Genomic DNA, 22,884 nt, shown 5'->3' with positions numbered 1-22,884 from the left:
AGAAGACTTGAAGATCAAATGAGACCCACATAGATCTCACAAGTTGGCACTCTTATCAGGTGTGCTGGAGGATCATAAGGGGCCCACAAAGATAAGGCCACGAGCTGGCATATACCTTATAAGCTTGTGGGTAATAAAGGACTCCTAGTTCTACTCCAATTAGTCTTCTAGGAGTTCTAGTTTGAATAGACTTATATTGAAGAGTTAGAGATGGGATGTAATTAGGATTGAATGACAAGTTGTATAAGGACTCTACCTCCTCCTCTACTATAAATAGAGGAGTTGTAATTCGGAATTAATCAAGTCACACATTCAATCCCGAGTTGGTTCTCTCTCTCCCTCTCCTTACTTGACCCAGCTCACCCTTTTCTTTTTTATTTTTTCTCTTCCCTACTGAGAGTTTTCCTCCCCTTTTCTCATTTTTCTTTTTTCTCTCTTGTTCTTGATCATGGAAAAGGGATCCTAAATTCAACATGGTATCAGAGCAACATATTTAGGATCCTTCGAAAATGTAATGCTCTAGAGAAGTGATGATCAACACCACTCAAAGAAGGCTCTTGTATGAAAGAAAAACACTAGCCAAGAGATAAGTGTTCAAAAATATTTTTTTATGCTACTGGTTCTCGTTTTTAGATGATTATTCAAGGATGAATATGTGAATGCTTTCATCTTATTATGTTATGAATATGCATGCCCCTCTATCTAGAAGGAGCTATCAAAACAGTTTTATCAGTTTGGAAATTCTGTTTGCCGAGACCAGTCCATACTTAGATTATTGAATTTTTTTTTTCGTGGGATAAGATTTCCCTGATAATAGAAGATTTCTATTGAGCCTCTTAAGAGTGGTTTTCTGGAAAAAAAAATATTTAGCATTGATGCTATATTTACATATACCGAGTTGATTGAAGAAGTGCTACTTGGTGATATTATTTGAAGTTTTTTGAAGAAGAAGAGCCTATCATGGCTGAGGAGAATATGAATATCAAAGGTGATATACTGAAAATCACCACCATACCCTTACGTGGGGTATCAAATTTTATGAGTTGGTCCACCTCGGTTAGGAGGTTTCTCATAACCAAAGACCTACTTGGTCACCTCACTACCCGAGGACCACCTATTGATGAAGATGATATTTTTTATATGTAATGGCTGAAGAATGATACTTTGGTAATTGGTTGGCTAATAAATAGCATGGAAGTACATGTCTCTAGTAATGTTATTCATCTTGATATTGCTAAACATATTTGGGAGACATGTACTAAACTATATTCAAGCCCTGATACACTGCATAGACCCTATAGTGCTGGCAGAACAGATGATATTAAATGCACTCATTGTAAATTTCAGGGCCACACTATAGACCTGTGCCGTTATAAGGCATGCACTTATTGTGGTAGATATGGCCACTATAAATAAATATGTTATAAGGCTAATGACAAGTCAGAATCAACAAGGGTTAATCAAGCCCTCATTAGTGATGCGCAAGCAGACCATCCTTCAACACCAGCTACACAGAAAATTATTACTGATGAAGAGTATGAATTATTTCAGAAAATAAAGACCATGCTAGGGTCTTCTCCTAGCCCCATTGCCACTACTGCTGCCACTACTACTTCAGGTATGCTATATGCCTCCTCTTCATCATGGATAATTGATTCAGGAGCCTCCGAGCATCTTAAAGGTAACAAAACTTCATTACATTCTTTATCTCCGAGTCTTTCACACAAGTTTGTTATCATAGCTGACGGTTCTCAACCCAAAGTCCAAGGAAAAGGTTCCACTTCTGTCACCCCATCACTTCCGCTCAATGATATTCTTTTTGTTCCTTCCTTTCCTTTAAACTTTCTCTCAGTGAGTCAGCTTACAAAATATTTTAATTGCTCGGTTACCTTCTCACCTGTTTCATGTGTTTTTTAGGATCTTATAACGAAGCAGGTGATTGGTGGAGGCCATGAACAAGGGGGCTCTACTACTTGGACGTGCCAAAGGTCAATATGGTGTCTACTACTGAGAATGAGACACAATTATGCCACAATCGGTTGGGACATCCTTCTATACAATCTCTTCATCATATGTTTCCATCTCTTGAGATAAGATCAGAATTCAGTTGTGAGGTATGTCAGTTTAAGTACACATAAAAGGAGTACATACTCTCCTCGTCCAGAAATCAAAAGTAATATTCCTTTTTCATTGATTCATACTGATGTTTGGGGTCCTTTGAGTGTCTCTAATATTTCTCAAGCCAAATATTTTATCACTTTTATTGATGATTTCACTCGCACAACTTGGTTGTTTATTTTTAAGGAGCGTTCTGAGATACCATCTATTTTTAAATATTTTTATGCGATGGTACTCACACAATTTGGTCAGAAGATAAAAAATTCTCCGGTCTGATAATGCCAAAGAGTATATTTCAAAAGACCTTGACTTCTTTTGTCAAGAGAATGACATTATCCATCAGACATCATGTGCCTACACTCCTCAACAAAACGGTGTAGCCGAATGGAAAAATCGTCATATTCTTGAGGTAGCTCAAGGTCTATTATATGCCATGAAAGTTTCATATTTTTATTGGCCCCATGCTGTCCTTGCAACGTGTTTTCTTATAAATTGTCTACCATCTACTATTCTCGGGAATAAATCCCCCTACTCTAAACTTTTACCACATGATGATCCATTTGCATTACCATTGAAAGTCTTCGGTTGTCAATGTTTTGTTCATAATACTTTACCTCGACATAGCAAACTTGACCCTAAATCTATGAAGTGTATCTTTTTGGGATACTCTCGAACACAAAAGGGTTATGTTTGTTATAGTCCCTCTTCACAACATTTATTTGTGTCCAGGGATGTAACATTCTTTGAACACTCCTCATATTATTCTGATAGTGCTCTACCTGGTATGTCATCAGTACCAAGTTCTCGACCGGTTATGCCTCGTGATACAGAGATTGTTCAGCCCCCAGAGACAGTGGCCGATACCACACCTGCCGAGTTGTCGGATCCACCAGAGGTAAGTCCTTCATCACCAGTCGTTTTTGGTCTTGAATTTGATACTCATCCTATTGCTATAAGAAAAGAACCTCGTTCATGCAATCAACCTTCTACTTCTCATCCTATCTCCAATTTTGTGTCTCATCATCACCTCTCGCCTCTATGTTGTCAGTTTCTTTCTTCTATTTCCTCCCTATCTGTTCCATAGTCATATTAGGAGGCTCTACAACATCCAGGGTGGAAGGTAGCAATGGATGAAGAGATGAAGGCCCTTAATGATAATAACACATGGTCTCTGGTTCCACTACCTACAGATAAAAAGGTCGTTGGTTGCAAATGGGTTTGTATAGTAAAACATAATCCGGAGGGGACCATTGCACGACTGAAGGCTCGACTGGTTGCAAAAGGTTACACTCAATGCTATGGCATTGATTATGATGAGACATTCTCTCCAGTGGCAAAAATGACCTTGGTATGTATATTATTATCCTTGGCAGCTAATTCTTCTTGGCCCATATATCAACTGGATGTTAAAAATGCTTTTCTCAATGGTGATATCAAAGAAGAGATTTATATGCAACAACCACCTGGATATGTGGTTGAGGGGGAGTCCGTATGTCGCCTTAAAAAATCTCTATATGGGCTAAAGCAATCCCCACCGGCATGGTTTGAGAAATTTAGTCAAACCATCATACAGGCAGGTTTTTATTGATGCTCTGCAGACCACTCAGTCTTTATTGTGAACACAACAAGTGGTAAGGTGATTCTAGCTGGATGATATTATTTTAACTGGGAGTGATTCTGAGGGCATTCAAAAAATAAAAGAAAGAATATGTGCTGAATTCAAGACGAAGGATCTTGGATTACTGAAATGCTTTTTGGGGATTGAGGTCTTACAATCTATTGAATTTATGGAAAAGTGAAATACTTTATTGACATCAACAACGTGTTGTAATCAGAGTACACGAACCTCTATTTATAATAGAAGAAGGTAGTAGAGTCCAATTACAATAAAACTACCTTTGTCCCAATTACACCCAAAGTATAACTCTTAAAGATAAGTCCTAACATAATTAAATAACTCAATATTGATAAAAGACAAACATAACTCAAACTAAAATTCTTCTTGGTCATTACCCTAAGATAAAGATACTTGTGTGAGTCCTGCTTGATCTTCCAACTAATGTGATAAGGATGTCAGCTCATGGTAATCATTGTGGGTCCTACTTCTTATGGGTTTGGGCCCATCTTGTGAGTCTTCCTTGGTTGTGTGGCCCATCTTATAATAATCTTAGATATGTGGGCCTTCCTTGGTCGTGTGGGCTTGAGCTTATCTTCCAACACTCCCCCTCAAGTTGGGGGTGAGAGAACAACATGAACTCCCAGCTTGCTGCAAATGATGTATAGAATATTTTTATATAAAATGGCACATCTTCCAATATGCTTTCATCTTCCAACATTTTCCCTCATGTTGTTGCGTCCTTCCAAGAGGCCTAGTGGCATAAGTGAGAGTAAAAATCACTCCTAACCGGTAAGCCATTGCTTCATACTCCACAGGACAATGGCTCTCAAGTGGTAGGAGTCATAAAAGCCATTAGGGAGGGGGGGGATGGGATAAAATGTTCCTCCATCTTGGACTTCCAACCACACATAATTTTGATATTTTTGACGGGGATGAAGTTCCTCCGTCATGGACTTCCAATCACAAATAAGTTTGATCTTTTTGATGGGGATGAAGTTCCTCCGTCATGGACTCCCAACCACAAATAATTTTGATCTTTTGACAGGGTAAAATAAATAATGACATGAGGCCACGTCTTCTTCAATAATAATGTCCCCAAAGAGACATAACAACTGCAGCTGATTATAACACGACCATCTTCCAACACATATAACATGAACCAAAATAATAAACCTTGTAGAAGGACCCATGAAATAATCATAATCCGATATAAATATTTTTTCTTAGATGCACAAGCTTCATCTTTTGTGGTCCCCCTTTCTTGAATATTATGGTCACATCAACTTATCCACAACATAAGGAATAAACACCTCTTTCTTGTACTGCTTGTACTTCTCCCCGTCAAGCTGGGAAGTAATGGCAATGATCCCAACTTGACCCAAATATCATAGATGTAGAAATAGGCCCAAATAACAGAGATGTGTAAATAAGCCTTCAAACCAGGGAGAAGTGAGATATTTTTCTGATATATCAACTCAAAAAGTGTCACAAAATAATCGGCTTAAATTCGGATTTTCAATGTAACAGAATACCAGCATGACCTTTGATTCTTCCAATGCGAATTTTTCTTTAAATATAGATCAGATTAATATTAAATTTTCTCATTATTAAAGTAGACTTTAATATCTTTCATTCAAGTATAACTTCTCTTCATAAAATATAATTATTAGAAGATAAATAATCTGATAGATTTCGGTCTCTGTCATGTGGCCGAACTAAGTACTGTTTCTCCTTTTTTCCAGAATGACCATCGACTCTTCCAAGAACAATATCTCCTTATAAAAAAATCATACCAAGAATTGGTTGAATAGGTAAGAAAATAAACTTACATATATTTCTTTTGATATATAATTCTCTATATAAAGTCTTTTTCTTGATGGCATAAAATACCTCGGAATCTGAAAATTTCTGCTGCTGCTCGAACTTTTTTGCAATCTGACCTTCGCTCATTCAAATATCGACATCTCTCTGTAGGTAACTCCAATTGGAACAAATCATTTTTTTTTGGAAAGTAGACTCAAATAAATTTTCATCAATATATAATTTGAAATATTAAAAACTTCTTATAAAGGTAAAAAATGCAAAGCAAAATATGGGTATAGGGACTGAAAGAAATAACTACGAACCTAAACTTAGGGTTTAGGGTTTAGAGAAAAGGATCACATTACCTCCGTGAGTTGACCAAGTCAACTCACAGAACCTGCTCTAATACCATGTTGAATTTATGGAAAAGTGAAATATTTCATTGACATGAATAATTTGTTGTAATCAGAGTACGTGAACCTCTATTTATAATAGAGGAAAGTAGTAGAGTCCAATTACAATAAAACTACCCTTGTCCCAATTACACCCAAAAAGATAAGTCCTAACATAATTAAATAACTCAATATTGATAAAAGACAAACATAACTCAAACTAAAACTCTTCTTGGTCGTGACCCTAAGATAAAGATACTTTTGTGAGTCCTTCTTGATCTTCCAACTAATGTGATAAGGATGTCAGCCCATGGTAATCATTGTGGGTCCTACTTCTTATGGGCATGGACCCATCTTGTGGGTCTTCCTTGGTCGTGTGGTCCATATTATAATAATCTTAGATATGTGGGTTTTCCTTGGTCGTGTGGGCTTGAGCTTATCTTCCAACACAATCTAGACATGGGATTATTCTATCCCAAAGAAAATACGCACTTGATCTACTAGAAGAAACATGTATGACGGGATGCAAACCGGTAGACACTCCTATGGATGCAAATACAAAATTATGTGGAGGCACTGGAGAAGATGTTGATATTGGCAAATATCAAAGGTTAGTAGGACGAATTATTTACCTATATGTAACGAGGCCAAACATTTCATATGCAGTAAGTGTGGTAAGTCAGTACATGCACAAGCCACAACTTAGTCATTGGCAAGCACTTGGAAGGATACTAAGTTATCTGAAAGGTGCTCCTGGAAGGGGGCTCCTTTATAAAAAACATGGTCACTTCAACATTGAGGGATTCACGGATGCAGACTGGGCTGGATCCCCAGATGATAGAAAATCTACTTCTGGTTTTTGCACAATGGTTGGAGGAAATCTCGTGACATGGAAAACAAAAAACAAAATGTAGTAGCACGGTCAAGTGCAGAAGCAGGATACAGAGCGATGGCACACACTGTAAGTGAACTTTTATGGATAAGGTCCCTTCTCACTAAATTGGGATTTTATAAAGAAACTCCAATGGACCTATACTGTGATAACCAAGCACCAATACATATTGCATCGAATCCAGTCTTCCATGAGAGGACAAAGCACATTGAGGTCGATTGCCGCTTTATACGAGAAAAATTCCAAGCTGGTCTCTTATCCCTAAAGCACATCTCATTACAAAATCAAGTTGCAGACATCCTCACCAAACCAGTCACTGACAAGATTATGTCTACCATATGCAACAAGTTGGGTGTTTATGACGTCTTCTCACCCTTAGCTTGAGGGGGAGTGTTACAATGTGGGGCCCACCATGGTGCTCGAGCTGGTGGGACCCACCATGAGGATGTAGGTCATCAAGAAGAATCCTAGAGGACTTGGGACACCAAGAAGAGCCCTCTCCCAAAGCAAGCACGAATTATGGAATCAAGAAGTATAAGCTGAATTGATTTAGAAGACTTGAAGATCAAGTGGGACCCACAAAGATCTCACGAGTCGGCACTCTTATCAAGGTGCGTTGGAGGATCGTGAGGGGCCCACAAGGGTAAGGCCATGAGCTGGCTTATACCTTATAATCTCGTGGGTAATAAAGGACTCCTAGTTCTACTCCAATTAGTCTTCTAGGAGTTGTAGTTTGAATAAACTTACTTATATTGAAGAATTAGAGTTGGAATGTAATTAGGATTGAATGACACGTTGTATAAGGACTCTACCTCCTCCTCTACTATAAATAGAGGAGTTGTAATTTCGGAATTAATCAAGTCACACATTCAACCCTGAGTTGGTTCTCTCTCTCCCTCTCCTTACTTGACGCAACTCACCTTTTTCTTTTTTATTTTTTCTCTTCTCTACCGAGAGTTTTCCTCCCCTTTTCTGATTTTTCTTTCTTCTTTCTCTTGTTCGTGATCATGGAAAAGGGATCCTAAATTCAACACATGGGATGCCAAGAAGAGTCCTCACCCAAGCTAGCACGAGTTAAGAAGATACGAAGCACAAGCTGAAAGGAGTTAGAAGACTTGAAGATCAAGTGGGACCCACAAAGATATCACGGGCTGGAATCTTATCAATATGAGATAGAAGATCACGTTGGACTGCTATGGACTCCATAGCATCCAGAGTAACAGGCAGACGCAGGAATTAATTTTATGTAATTTCCCTTTCATGTATTAGGATGGCTTAATTGTAATTTTTCATAACTTATGCCCTTGGTTTGGGGCTGAATGCTTTGCATCCCTAATCCTTTTATTAAGGAGGACGGGCAGGAATGGAACTCAAGCATTGAATTTGTAAATAGAGTAGAGGTCGGATTCTCCCTTTCTGAGGTCCAAGGTCGAGTCTTCTTCTAGGCTCAATTCATCTCCCACCATTGCACGCTCGAAGCATAGAAAAATCATCTCTTCGTCAATAGCCAATCTGGAGGAAAGAGGAGAAAGAAGGGTGACGAGACCCATGGCAAGAGCAGATCCTAACGTCGTGGTATCAGACAGGAGCACCCTTGGTGATTCCTCTTCCCCGGAAGACTTGAGTCAAATCGTGGAGGAGTTGCAGCATTCCGTGGACGACCATAGACATCGCACTGACTTTGCAATTTCCGCCATCAATGACACTCTACAACACCTACTCCGGAAAGTGGAAGAGGGCTTTGCAAGGGGACCTACACCGCCGGGAAGTTCTACACTTCCGGCAGAGCCACGACCTCCCCACCCGCCCCCACCCCCACCACATCTGCGCCAACAGCCTCCCCCAGCCATGGAACCCCACGCACCAGACCACAATACAGTGCCCAGGTATGCCAAGCTCGACTTTCCTACCTATGACGGGTCTACAGATCCTTTGATCTGGTTACACCGTTGTGACCAGTTCTTTTACAATCAAAGAACGCATGTTGATGACCGGGTCCATTTAGTTATCTTCCATATGCTTGATTAAGCGCTCCTATGGTACCACCAATTTCATTCGGAGCATCATGTTCATGATTGAAATTTATTTAAAGAGTATTGCATGTTGACATTTGGCCCTCCTACCCGTAGCAACCCTTTGGGGGATCTGGTGAATTTGAAACAGACTGGAACTATTGAATTGTATCAAAAACACTTTCAAGAACGCGCCTGGGCACTGTATTGTGGCACGGTTTGTGCCTCCTTTGCAATATGTTAATCTATTTATTGCTGGGTTAATGGAGGTTTTGCGCTTGGAAGTAGAATCGCATGACCCTCAAGATCTGGCCCATGCTATGAAACTTGCAAGGACTATAGATTCCAAACAGCGTGTCCTCAAGGAGTCACTGGTCAGAAGACCCTCCTGGCCAAGCAGGACGCCCACCAGTGCCCCAACATCATATTCAGCACCTCCACGCCCTGGGCAAAATTCAGGGTAGAGAGAAGAAAAAAATAAAAGGGGAAGAAGAGGCTGTGTCAAGCAAAGAAAGAAAGAGAGAGAGAAACCAACTCGGGATTGAATGTGTGACTTGATCAATTCCGAATTACAACACCTCTATTTATAGTAGAGGATTCAATCCTAATTACATTCTAACTCTAACTCTTTAATATAAGTCTATTCAAACTAAACTACTAGAAGACTAACTTGAGTTGAAATAGGAGTCCTTCTTCATTCACGTGAATATAAGGGATAAGTCAGCTCGTAGCCTTACCCTTGTGGGTCCCTCATGATCTCCCAGTGCATCTTGGTAAGAGTGCCAACTCATTAGATATTTGTGGGTCCCACTTGATCTTCAAGTCTTCTAAATCAATTCAGTTTGTGCTTCTTGATTCCTTAACTCGTGCTTGTTTTGGGTGACTACTCTTCTTGGTGTCCCACGCCCTCTAAGACTCTTCTTGATGTCCTACGTCCTCATGGTGGGTCCCACCAGCTCGAGCACCATGGTGGGTCCCACATTGTAACATGATGGAATATCATATGTTTGAGTTAATATGCTGGTGGCATTCATGAAACCTCCCATCTTACATCTTGGTTTATGCATTTGGTTGCTCTTGGCATAGAGTCAGCAAGATGGGATGGGATATTGCTTTGAGCATTGGGCTTTGTTCATCTACTAGAGGATATATTTTTTGCACATGTTGGCTTAGTTTATGTGAAACTGGGATTGTCATTACCATTGATTTTCACGCAATGTTGAAGAACTGGTACTGTTCTCATCTTGGACAAGAATATATGAAATGTTTTTGTGAGACTGTTTATGAACAAGATGGAGGATTTGATGATGGAAGATGTGGCTTATAAGTGTGTCCAGTTGTCTTGGTGCAAGGCCGGTTCCGCTAGGCTCTGCTGAGGACATCATGAACTTTTTGGTGCTGATATTCTACACATTGGAACATTTCCACCTATTACAACTAATCTGACAGAGGAGAGCTGAGCTTACTGATGTTATCTTAATAGAGTTTAAATTCAGGGAAAGATGTGTGGAAGTGTCTTCATTCTATTTGAAGTGCCTGATGTTTGATAAAAATCCAATTGGTGCCAGAATGCTAGTGGTTCTGTGAACCCTTCAGTCGTTGGCTTGAAGCTCTATTTGTCCCTGGGAGACGAGTGGCTTCTTAGAAAATTTTGCAGTTGTTGGTGTCGAGTTCAGCTTACGGGTTTTCGTTGCTTCATTGGGAGTGGACAAGGGATGTGCTAGAAAATAGGGGTCACCAAGAAAGTTGTTTTGATCTGATTGGGCTTGTAAAGCTCAGTCGGTGCTTTGCTGATCGGGGTAGAAGATGAGACGGCTCTGTTGGTGTTCTCCCTTGTCCTGACTGCTCTAGTATCAGTTTGTCTAGTGTGCTATTTTATACATTTTGATGTTTCCACTGGATGGTAAGTTTGGCCTTGTTACATGTGAGCTAGTAAACTATTATTATTATTGTGGAGGATGATAAGAGTTTAATGTACCGCTCTTGATTGGGGTTCGAAGTGCTGCTGTTGGTGCTGATCTGTTGTTCAACAATGATGGTGGTTTTGTCAGGTGCAGGGTTCCATCTATTCCAGTCTATAGGGAGGCTGCTCATGAAGATGCATTCACTGGTGGCCGGTTATGCTTATGCTTGGTTTTTTTTTTTTCTCTATTTTTATGATTTGTTGAAAGAAAATTTGAAGAGAAACTTGTGGGGCAAGGGCGTGAGGAGAATATGACTGGATACTGCCTTATGTATTTCGGTGTTCAGGTCCTAGTGTGGTCTATTGTTGTTACAGACTTGGTTTTGTTCCCAGTTGAAGGGTGGTGAAGGAAATGTGTGTAGAGAGTGGAATGATTAGACGGTTGTTGTGGATATATACCTGGAGCTATTGTTGGGGCTGCACACGGAACTGTGATTTTTTTTATAGGTGATCCGTGAGGATAGCCAAGTTATTGAATATGTGTTAATGTTTTGAACAGGCAAAGGTTGTACCTAAACAGAGGCCACAAACTTTGGATTCTCTATTTGCTGAGATGGAGGAGCAGAGGATGATGGCCATGTGGAGGCAGTGATCTGTGGTGAAATATGGCGGATTATTGGTATTAATTTGTTGCAAGGAGTTTAGAAATAATTGCTAGTAGCTTTCTAAACATAAACCTGCCTGTTGGATTGTGGTGTATCTTCATCCTTTTCTTGTATACTTTGTGCCCTGAAGTGATGCAACTTTTCAACCTACTCGTCAAAGATTAGAAGGAGGATAGTGTTGCAGGTGGGTACTGGTTTAAGAGATGAAATGCGAGTCTTGTTCCCAGCTTTCTAGTTTCTGTGAACACTGCGAAGGTCTGTTGGTTGAACCCCATGTACCTACCTATTAATGAGATATGATCAATTCATGCAAGTTAAATTCACGAGAGACTTGGTTTAGTTTCTACTCACTCCAATATCAATATCAATGGTGGTTGAGGAATGTAATGACATGGTTTGTACTTGTTTGATTACAGAAAATGAGATTTTAATTATTGTTTTTCTACTGCATAAGTTGTTTACTAGACAAAAGAAAAATGCATCAACATAGTATAGTAATCTCATTGGGACGTAAACATTAGTAATTTTTGCAAACAGTGGTGGGCCTCTTTTCGTGAAGTATACAGTTATCAAAAAGAAGTCTCTCTTGGAATTCCGATACTTATTTGGTATGCCAAATTCATACAAATGACGTCTTGGGGTCCAAACAGGCCATTTAACCTAATTTCATAGGTTATTGTATGATATTGAGGCAAAAAGCATTCTAAAAAATCTTTACTAAATTAAAATTTTAGTTCACTTCATTTCCTTCATATTCCTATTTCTATTTTTCAAGCAGTGTTGAAGAGTTGAAAAAAATTTGAGATACACTTTTTTTTTTTGGATTAAGGGAAAACATGGAATATGAGTTGTTAGGGAAGGAGAATTAAAACTATTATAATATATATTATTGGAGTAATTTTATATAATATAATCTATTCTAATATTGGACATAAAATTAGTTTTAAATAAATTTGATATAGTACTAACATTTTTTTATATATTAGAATATGATCTTGAGATTTTTATTATCATATTAATTTAAAATTTTAAAATTATTTTAAAAATATCTTTTTTATTGTTTTACCTAAGGCCCTATTAGTGCACTCTTAAAGTGAAAGTGAAAGTATCTTCACTAGTGCTAATAACTGAGAGCTTGTGTACCGTAAATAGCGAGTGAAAATGAATAACTTAGGTAATTCACTTTCACTCATTCTTAACAAAAACAAGTGTGTATGTGTTGCTAATGTACCAAGAGAAAGGAGTTTAACCAACGAGAATCTTTCAAGTCTAATTATGCTTTAAACTGAATTTTGAGACAATTTTTTTTCTTTTTGTACGGATTTAAACTTCTAAAAGAATATGTGATTCGAACTCTTTCTTGACCACATTTAGTTCTTTTAAAGATCGGGGAGGCTACCCCCCTTAAATTGAAAAATTACAAACAAACTTTTTAAAACAGATAAAACACAATGGACAAACAGTGAAAACATAATAACATAAATGACCAACTTTTTAACTTATTTGTACAAATACTCAACTTTGACCAGTCAACTATATATGAGTACAGTCAAAGTGACATGTAAACTTTGATCGGTTATGTGGTACCATATCATCATGCCACATCAACACCCGAGGAGTATTACGATGCATCAACTCACACGTCGTCGGAAAGTCACATCACACAGTAGGATGCCACATCATTCGGACACTTCATCGAATAAATATTAAAAAACAATTTTAAAATATTTTAAGATTTTTAAAGTTTAAAATGTTTAAAATACATTTAAATATTTTAATATTTATTAAAAATAATTGAAATTATTTTTTAAATATTTTAAATAATTTTTACTTATTAAAATTTAGGACTTAATTTTCATAAAAAATAATTTTTTAAAAAAATAAAAATGATTTAGATAATTTTTTAAAATAATTTTATTTATGTGGTAATTAAACCTGAATTTGATTTTTAAACTCTAAAATAATATTTTAAATATTTTATTAATTTAAAATACTTTATTTTGATAATAAAAGGTGTTAAATAGGTAAGAATAAATTATTTTAATTAGCTAATATGAATTTTATTTTTTGTTATTATAGAAAAAGGTAGAATATTTTTACCAAATAAATAAGAATTTTAAAACAAAATTATTTTTACTAATTTTATTAAATTAAATAATATCTTGAAGAGAAATAAAGTAATAATTATTTCGATTTTTTAATAATTAATAAAAAAATATTTTTTATATTAATGTAAAGGTAATGAAATGAAATGTGTATGAATTTTTAAAACCAAGAAATTTATATTTTTTTAATAAAAAATAATTATAAAATAACCTAAATCAATCATGAAATGAAAATGGAAAAAAAAAGGTAAATTGAAGTAGAGGGCTTGTGCGGCATTCAATGACGTAGCGGATGACATGTTAGCCTACGTGGAGGATGACATAGTATGTTGATGTGGCGTAATGACGTGGCACCACGTAATTAGTCAAAGGTGGGTTTTTTGTGCAAATAAGTTAAAAAGTTGGTTATTTGTGTTATTATGTTAAAAAAATTGGGTAATACCCTAAAATTCTCTTTTTATTATTAAGTTCAAAAGTTGGTTATTTGTGCTAATAGATATTAAAAAAATGATAATATAGCAAATTTCCCTTTTATTTATAATAAGAAAGAACAAAATCATTGCTTGTAAGATTATGCAAGGTCCTTGGTTTGAACTAAGCTAAACATGCATAGAAAGAGCAGGGTTTCTTTCTTTCTTTTGACAGCGCTAAATGAAGAACAAAAGGATTTGAAAGACGATAACCAAACTGTTTCTTATTCTAATCTCCACCAATTGACAAATGATCACATTCGATGAGCTTTACAATGCTTCACTTCAAATTCTTAACTCAGTCAATACACAATAAGCTACCATACTAGTTATGTTTGTTATCCTATACTCTCTCGCTTACTCTAAGTTAGATATATATTATATAAAATCCAGGTAATAAAGAGGTGCAAAAAATCGATTATCCACATCCATTTTCTTTATAAACCGGGTGTTGGGTAATTGGGTGAAGATACCTAAATTCATAAATGAGTGAATACTTTGATTTTTATATTTCTTAATAGTTAAACAAGTAAAACAAATGGGGTAATCAGGTAAAATTGCCACCCCTCATAGCCACCCCTCATAGTAGTGGCTATGAGGGGTCACAAAAGCTTCCTCCACCATGGGTGGGTGGAGATGAAGAAGGGGAGGGATCAACCCTCTCTCATCCTTCCTATTTGAGCAAGAAGAACATTCCATCTGTAGTTTTTATTTTCTTTTAGTTTTAAAATTTCTAATTTTAACAATAAAATTTAAAGAAAATATTTGAAAAAATTAGAAATAAAATATTTATATAAATAAAATAAAATAAAATATTGATTATTTAAAAATATTATATTATGTTAAAATATAAATTTATGTATACTTTAAAATAATTACATTGTATTAATATTATACTATATTACAAATTTTCTATCGCTCCTTTTACACCCTTATATTTGGTAGAGAACTTGACTTGCGTAGACTAAAATGACCCTAATGCAATATTAAAATCTAACAAGCATGGATATAAAGGGACTATTTCTAGCATTCAAAAGTGTGCTTAATTAGTTTTCTTTTTGAAAAATTAAAACTCGTCTCTTAAATAGGTGGAAATCTTTTTTTTTTTTTTTTTGGATAAAACTACAAACGAAGATTATTTAAATAGGAGAATTTTTTAGGACTAGGAAATAAAAATACTTATTTGACAAAAGTACCTTGCGATATTAAAAAAATTCTACACATGTAAATGGTTTACATAGTAGAAAATAGACTTGTAACATAAGCCCATTCATTTGGTGTACTGTCCACCAAACAAATTTGTACACTTGATAAGCAGACTTTTAAAGGGCAACGGCTGACCTTCAGTAGCTCTTCGAGTTGTTGGATATCATATCTTTAAATGGGCCCAAGACTCAGCACTTTGGAGTCCGTTTTGGCAAGGGCCCTAGCAGATCACAGTATCGTACGTGAGGAACACATCGATTGGCTTTGGATGGAGACGGAATTGAACCTGCCCAAGTTCAACTTCAAATCATTGCCCTCCGTCCCACATGGTGTACAACTAAGTGATTGCTGAGGTGGCAAATTTGTAGTTTTTAAAATAATACGAGGGCTTTCTCTCCTTATCAATCTCATCTCCTGCCGAAACTTTGTCCTCATCCCATTTTTTCTTTTCTTTTCTCTCAAGTTTCCTTTGAACCCCCGCTCTGCTCCTCTCCCCTAAAATTCTATACCTCTTTCTCGGTTTAAGCCCCATGCTTTGGGTTGGGATTTCTGGATTATCAAGATCTGGTAAACTGTTGGTTGCTTTCTTGTTTTCTTATTTCTTTTTCTTCGGTCGGAACCCTACCTTGTGTTATTCGACCTGTAATTGTTTTTATTACCTGTTGCAGATGACAAGTGAGGCTATTGCTCTTATGGAGAAGAAGATGAACATGACTTAGGTATGATTCTAGTGTTTAGGGTTTAGGGTAGAGCTGGGTGATGTTCAGGTTTTAGGGTTTAATATCGTTGATTTGCTTCTTCTTTATAGACGAAACTATCAAGGAATCGAAGAAACCTTCGTCTGAGTCAAGAAATACGCTGTAAGTAGTCTCTTTTCATGAAATTTGAAAACATTCTTGGTTTACTTTAATCGATGGCTTAGTTGCTAATACATGCTACTCCGTACAGAACGAAGACCGTGCTTCTTTTAATGGGAACGCTGCTAAGGTGCAGCAATTCGTGCACTCAGGAGCATATTTGAGACAGGTGTCTTCAGTTCTTCCCCTCAAATTATCTAACACGATGGCAGCTAATTTCTCGTTAAATATTTGGAATATATTACCATGTTGTCCTTCTCGTTCAATTTTTTTTCCACGTGTTCTTTGGTTTTACCCATTGCTGGTGCCATCTTACTAACAACAATGATCTGGGTCGTTACCTTTTAGCCAAGCACTTGGTTGACAAGAAGGAAGATTAATGATTATTTCTTGAGTTTTTGAAAGGGCCATGTAGATGGAACCAGATCCAATAAATAATTATCTGAATGTCCAAAATTCAACAATACATATATTATCTATCATCACATATTCGATTTCAGATATGGAGACTGTCTGCATCCAAAAACCTAAAAAATAATAATAAATAAAATAGCAGAAGAATTTGAAAAATCAGCTTCTGAAGTGGACTAACATGTGAGAGGGGAATCTATTTAATTCCACAATCTCAATGCCAAAACTTGGTAACAAAATCGTCATCGTGTTTGTTCTTTCTCGTTTCTCTCTAAAGTGTTTCAACGTGAGAACTCCAAAGCTCCGCTCTGCTCCTCTGCCCTAAAATTCTACAGCTCTTTCCCGGTTTAAACCATCGCTTTGGGTTGGGATTTCTGTATATTCAAGAACTAGTGAATTGTTTTAATTGTTTTTTTTATCTTGTTTTGTAATTTATTTTTCTTTGGTCGGAACCTTGTATTATTTGGCCTTTAATTGTTTTTACTACCTTTTGCAGATGGTGACTGAGCTGAAGCCAATGACGAGTGAGGCTATTGCTTTTATGGAGAAGAAGATGAACATGACTTTAGGTTTGATTCTAGTGTTTTCTCTTGTGAAAGCTTTTTCTGATTTTATGTTTACAACTGGGTAGAGCTGGGTGATGTTCTAATATTGTTAATTTGATTCTTTGTTATAGATGAAATTATCAAGGAATCGAAGAAACCTTCGTCTGAGTCGAGAAATACGCTGGTTGCTGTAAGTAGTCTCTTTTTCGTGAAATTTGAAAACATTCTTGGTTTACTTTAATTGATGGCTTAGTCTTTAAGACATGCTAATCTATACAGAACAAAAACCCTAGTGTTTTTCAAGGGAACGCTGCGAAGGTGCAGCTATTCATGCACTCGGGAGCATATCTGAGACAGGTATCTTGAGTTCTTCCCCTCAAATTATCCAACACAATGGCTACTAATTTCTCGTGAAACATTTGGAATATACTTCCATGCTGTCTTTCTGGTTCATTTTTTTTCACGTGTTCTTTGGTTTTTCCCATTGCTGTTACCATCTTACTAACAACAACGATCTGGGTTGTTACCTGTCAGCCAAGAACTTGGTTGATAGGAAGGAAAATTAATGATTATGTCTTGAGATTTTGAAAGGGCCGTATAGAAGGAACCAGATCCAATAAATAATTATCTGGATATCAAAAATTAAAAAATACATATATTATCCGTCATCTGATATGGAGACTATCTGCATCCAAAAACCTAAAAACAATGATAAATAAAAGAGCAAAAGAATTTGAAAAATCAGCTTCAGAAGTGGACTGACATGCGACAGGGGAATCTGTTTAATTCCACAATCCCAATGCCAAAACTTGGTAACAAAATCGTCATCATATTTGTTCTTTCTCGTTTCTCTCTGAAGTTTTAATGTGAGAAATCCGAAGCTCCGCTCTGCCCCTTTGCCCTAAAATTCTACCACTCTTTCCCAGTATAAGCATTGGGTTGGGATTTTTGTATTATCAGGAGCTGGTGAATAGTTTTAATCATTGGTTTTTATCATGTTTTGTAATTTCTATTTCTTTGGTCGGAATCCTGCCTTGTGTTGTTTGACCTGTAATTGTTTTTATTTCCTATTGCAGATGGTGACTTAGCTGAAGCCAATGACGAGTGAGGCTATTGCTCTTATGGAGAAGAAGATGAACATGACTTTAGGTCTAATTCTAGTGTTTTCTCTTGTGAAAGCTTTTCTGATTTTATGGTTACAACTGGGTAGAGTTGGGTGATGTTCTAATATCGTTAATTTGATTCTTCGTTATAGATGAAATTATCAAGGAATCAAAGAAATCTTCATCTAAGTCGAGAAATACGCGGGTTCCTGTAAGTACTCTATTTTCTTTGAATTTGAATACATTGTTGGTTTACTTTAATCGATAGCTTTGTGTCTAAGATATGCTAATCTGTACAGATTAAAAACCGTGGTTTATTGAATGGTGGTTCTTTTCAAGCGAATGCTGCGAAGGTGCAGCAACTCATGGATTTGGTATCATCTCTGAGACAGGTATCTCTAGTCCTTTCTCTCTGATATGCCTTTTATCGTACTTTATTTTAATATAACTGCAGTATGAAGCTCTGTTCTTAGAGAGTTGGGCTAAGAATGAGTTCTTCTATTGCTCTTGCTCCTCAGGGAGTTCCCAGCCAAAAAAGGTCAAATTTCGCAGGAAACCAGTTTCCTTTAACCACAGAAGTTGCAAATAAGGCTGATGTTGTTACTCCCATCCACAATAGAGAGTTTACCTGTTTTAGGGTTGGCACTTGGAACAAGCCATGGTATGCCTAGTTACAGTTGCTCTAGTCTATGTTATAATATATTCCTTCTTGGTATTTGAGCATTCCATCCTATTTCTGCACAGGTAAATGACGGTCCATCTCTTGAATGATGGAATACCATATGTCGTACTTTGAGTTAATATGTTGGTGGCATTCATGAAACCCTCGTCTTACGTCTTGGGTTATGCATTTGGTTGCTCTTGGCATAGAGTCAGCAAGATGGGATGGGATATTGCTTTGAGCATTGGGCTTTGTTCATCTACTAGAGGATATATTTTTTGCACATGTTGGCTTAGCTTGTGTGAAACTGGGATTGTCATTACCATTGATTTTCACGCAATGTTGAAGAACTGGTACTGTTCTCATCTTGGACAAGAATATATGAAATGTTTTTGTGAGACTGTTTATGAACAAGATGTAGGGTTTGATGATGGAAGATGTGGCTTATAAGTGTGTCCAGTTGTCTTGGTGCAAGGCCGGTTCCGCTAGGCTCTGCTGAGGACATCATGAACTTTTTGATACTGATATTCTACACATTGGAACATTTCCACCTATTACAACTAATCTGACAGAGGAGAGCTGAGCTTACTGATGTTATCTTAATAGAGTTTAAATTTAGGGAAAGATGTGTGGAAGTGTCTTCATTCTATTTGAAGTGCCTGATGTTTGATAAAAATCCAATTGGTGCCAGAATGCTAGAGGTTCAGTCGTTGGCTTGAAGCTCTATTTGTCCCTGGGAGACGAGTGGCTTCTTAGAAAATTTTGGAGTCTGCAGTTGTTGGTGTCAAGTTCAGCTTACTGGTTTTCATTGGTTCATTGGGAGTGGACAAGGGATGTGCTAGAAAATAGGGGTTACCAAGAAAGTTGTTTTGATCTGGTTGGGCTTGTAAAGCTCAGTCGGTGCTTTGCTGATCGGAGTAGAAGATGAGACGGTTCTGTTGTTGTTCTCCCTTGTCCTGACTGCTCTTGTATCGGTTTGTCTAGAGTGCTATTTTATACATTTAGATGTTTCCACTGGATGGTAAGTTTGGCCTTGTTATATGTGAGCTAGTAAACTATTATTATTATTATTGTGGAGGATGATAAGAAATTATGTACTGCTTTTGATTGGGGTTCGAAGTGCTGCTGTTGGTGTTGATCTGTTGTTCAACAATGATGGTGGTTTTCTCAGGTGCAGGGTTCCATCTATTCCAGTCAATAGGGAGGCTGCTCATGAAGATATATTCACAGGTGGCCGGGTATACTTCTGCTTGGCTGCTTGGATTTGTTGAAAGAAAATTTGAAGCGGAACTTGTGGGGCAAGGGCGTGAGGAGAATATGACTGGATACTGCCATATGTATTTTCAGGTCCTAGTGTGGTCTGTTGTTGTTACAGACTTGGTTTTGTTCCCAGTTGAAGGGTGGTGAAGGAAATGTGTGTAGAGAGTGGAATGATTAGACGGTTGTTGTGGATATATTCCTGGAGCTATTGTTGGGGCTGCACACGGAACTATGATTTTTTTTATAGGTGATTCGTGAGGATAGCCAAGTTATTGAATATGTGTTAATGTTTTGAACAGGCAAAGGTTGTACCTAAACAGAGGCCACAAACTTTGGATTCTCTATTTGCTGAGATGAAGGAGCAGAGGATGAAGGCCATGTGGAGGCAGTGAACTGTGGTGAAATATGGCGGATTATTGGTATTAATTTGTTGCAAGGAGTTTAGAAATAATTGCTAGTAGCTTTCTAAACATAAACCTGCCTGTTGGATTGTGGTGTATCTTCATCCTTTTCTTGTATACTTTGTGCCCTGAAGTGATGCAACTTTTCAACCTACTCGTCAAAAGATTAGAAGGAAAAGGATAGTGTTGCAGGTGGGTACTGGTTTAAGAGATGAAATGCGAGTCTTGTTCCCAGCTTTCTAGTTTCTGTGAACACTGCGAAGGTCTGTTGGTTGAACCCCATGTACCTACCTATTAATGAGATATGATCAATTCATGCAAGTTAAATTCACGAGAGACTTGGTTTAGTTTCTACTCACTCCAATATCAATATCAATGGTGGTTGAGGAATGTAATGACATGGTTTGTACTTGTTTGATTACAGAAAATGAGATTTTAATTATTGTTTTTCTACTGCATAAGTTGTTTACTAGACAAAAGAAAAATGCATCAACATAGTATAGTAATCTCATTGGGACGTAAACATTAGTAATTTTTGCAAACAGTGGTGGGCCTCTTTTCGTGAAGTATACAGTTATCAAAAAGAAGTCTCTCTTGGAATTCCGATACTTATTTGGTATGCCAAATTCATACAAATGACGTCTTGGGGTCCAAACAGGCCATTTAACCTAATTTCATAGGTTATTGTATGATATTGAGGCAAAAAGCATTCTAAAAAATCTTTACTAAATTAAAATTTTAGTTCACTTCATTTCCTTCATATTCCTATTTCTATTTTTGAAGCAGTGTTGAAGAGTTGAAGATCATTTGAGAGACACTTTTTTTTTTTTTGGATTAAGGGAAAACGTGGAATATGAGTTGTTAGGGAAGGAGAATTAAAACTATTATAATATATATTATTGGAGTAATTTGATATAATATAATCTATATGAGGAGTCTAAGTACTCCTTTGATGTTTACTCATTTGACAAACCTCACAATGAAATTCTGACTTTACTTTATGAGTAGGAAACATATAATAAATAGACTGCACAGATGGATGTCCCAACCGGTTGTGCCATAGCCTTGTCTGAGTTTCACTGGTGGAAACCATATTTATTTTTGGCACGTCCAGGTAGTAAAAACCCCCTTGTTCATGGCCTCCACCAATCACCTGCTTCGTTATAAGATCATGAAATACACATTAAGTGGGTGAGAAGGTAATAGAGCAATTAAAATATTTTGTCAGCTGACTAACAGATAATAGATTCAAAGAGAAAGTAGGAACAAATAGAATATCAGTGAGCGGAAGTGATGGTATGACAGAAGTGGATAATTTCCCTTGGACTTTGGTTTGAGAACCATCAGCTATGTAACAATCTTGTGTGAAAAACACGGAGATAAATAATGTAATAACTTTTTGTTACCTGTAAGATGCTCAAAGGCTCCTGAGTCAATTATCTGTTATAATGTGGAACCCACCATAGTGCTGGAGCTGGTGGGATCCACCATGACGACGTGGGACACCAAGAAGATTCCTCACCCAAGCTAGCACTAGTTAAGAAGTTAAAAAGTACAAGCTGAATTGAGTAAGAAGACTTGAAGATCAAGTGAGACCCACAAATATCTCACGAGCTGGCAACCTTATCAAGTTAAGTTGGAAGATCATGAGGGACCCACAAGGATAAGGCCATAAGGTGGCCTCCTCCCTTATATTCACGTGATTGAAGAAAGAGTTCTAGTTCAACTCATATTAGTCTTCTAGTAGATTGGTTTGAATAGACTTATCTTAGAGGTTGGAATGTAATTAGGAGATTGAAAGACTAATTGTATAAGGACTCTATCTCTTCCTCTACTATAAATAGAGGTGTTGTAAATCAGAATTAATCAAGTTACACATCTCCTTCTTAAGTTAATCTCTATCTCTCTCTTTGCTTGGTGCCACCTCTCTTTTCTCTTTTCTTTTTTTTTCGCTCTACCCGAGAGCTCTTCTTCCCTTTTCTTCTTTTTTTTTCTTATTTTTCTTGCTCAGAATTATGGAAAAGGCATCCTAAATTCAACATAGTATCAGAGCATCAAATTAAGGATCCCTCATCAAAGGAATGCTCTAAAGAATTGATGATCAACACCACTCAAAGAAGGCTCTTTTGTGAAGGAAGATCACAAGCCGTGAGATAAGTGCTTAATTTTTTTTTCTTCATGTTACTGGTTTTTGAATTTAGAAGATGATTTAAAGATGAGTATGTGAATGCTTTAATCTTATTATATTATGGATATGCTTGCCTCTCTATCTAGAAGAAGCTATCAAAATAGTTTTGTCGGTTTGGAAATTCTGTTAACTCAGACCAGTCCATGATAAGATTGTTGCAATTTTTTTTCGTGGGAACAAGAGTCCCCTGATATAGAAGATTATTATTGAGTCTATTATGAGTGGTATTAGAGAAAAAAATCAAAATGATAATTCAGCATCAATGCTAAAATTC

At 36.9% G+C, this 22,884-nt stretch overlaps 1 protein-coding gene across 4 annotated transcripts; it reads left to right on the top strand.

Annotated features, from left to right (window-relative positions):
• The first annotated feature begins 15,668 nt into the window (after positions 1 to 15,668).
• Positions 15,669 to 20,845, top strand: LOC137948867 (uncharacterized). Of its 4 annotated transcripts, none has more exons than XR_011111664.1 (13): positions 15,669 to 15,751; positions 15,853 to 15,903; positions 15,993 to 16,044; positions 16,133 to 16,210; positions 16,949 to 17,021; positions 17,129 to 17,187; positions 17,277 to 17,354; positions 18,074 to 18,146; positions 18,253 to 18,311; positions 18,400 to 18,492; positions 18,619 to 18,761; positions 18,845 to 19,782; positions 19,933 to 20,845. XR_011111664.1 is itself a non-coding variant. In XM_068795051.1 (12 exons), the coding sequence occupies exons 8-12, from the start codon at positions 18,095 to 18,097 to the stop codon at positions 18,846 to 18,848; spliced, it is 351 nt and encodes a 116-aa protein (XP_068651152.1). In that variant the 5' UTR covers positions 15,669 to 15,751; positions 15,853 to 15,903; positions 15,993 to 16,044; positions 16,133 to 16,210; positions 16,949 to 17,021; positions 17,129 to 17,187; positions 17,277 to 17,354; positions 18,074 to 18,094; the 3' UTR covers positions 18,849 to 20,845. The 4 variants fall into 4 exon arrangements, 2 of the variants coding, with proteins under 2 accessions (XP_068651152.1, XP_068651153.1); XR_011111665.1 differs by having other exon boundaries at positions 18,845 to 19,114; positions 19,933 to 19,963; XM_068795051.1 differs by having other exon boundaries at positions 18,845 to 20,845.
• The last annotated feature ends 2,039 nt before the right edge of the window (positions 20,846 to 22,884 follow it).

The sequence above is a fragment of the Aristolochia californica genome, unplaced genomic scaffold (genome assembly GCF_029961685.1).
Source record: "Aristolochia californica isolate CCGP_79_NKW_82.1479 unplaced genomic scaffold, dmAriCali1.0.hap1 SCAF_13, whole genome shotgun sequence".
Taxonomy (NCBI): Eukaryota; Viridiplantae; Streptophyta; class Magnoliopsida; order Piperales; family Aristolochiaceae; genus Aristolochia; species Aristolochia californica.
The sequence above is the reverse complement of the archived record's forward strand: the minus strand, read 5'-3'. Positions and strand labels throughout refer to the sequence as shown.

Coding starts and splice junctions, on each gene's coding strand:
- LOC137948867 (XM_068795051.1), top strand. CDS start 18,095: ATGACGAGTGAGGCTATTGCTCTTATGGAGAAGAAGATGAACATGACT. Junction 18,312..18,399: donor CGAGAAATACGCGGGTTCCT/GTAAGTACTCTA, acceptor TAATCTGTACAG/ATTAAAAACCGTGGTTTATT. Junction 18,493..18,618: donor TGGTATCATCTCTGAGACAG/GTATCTCTAGTC, acceptor CTTGCTCCTCAG/GGAGTTCCCAGCCAAAAAAG.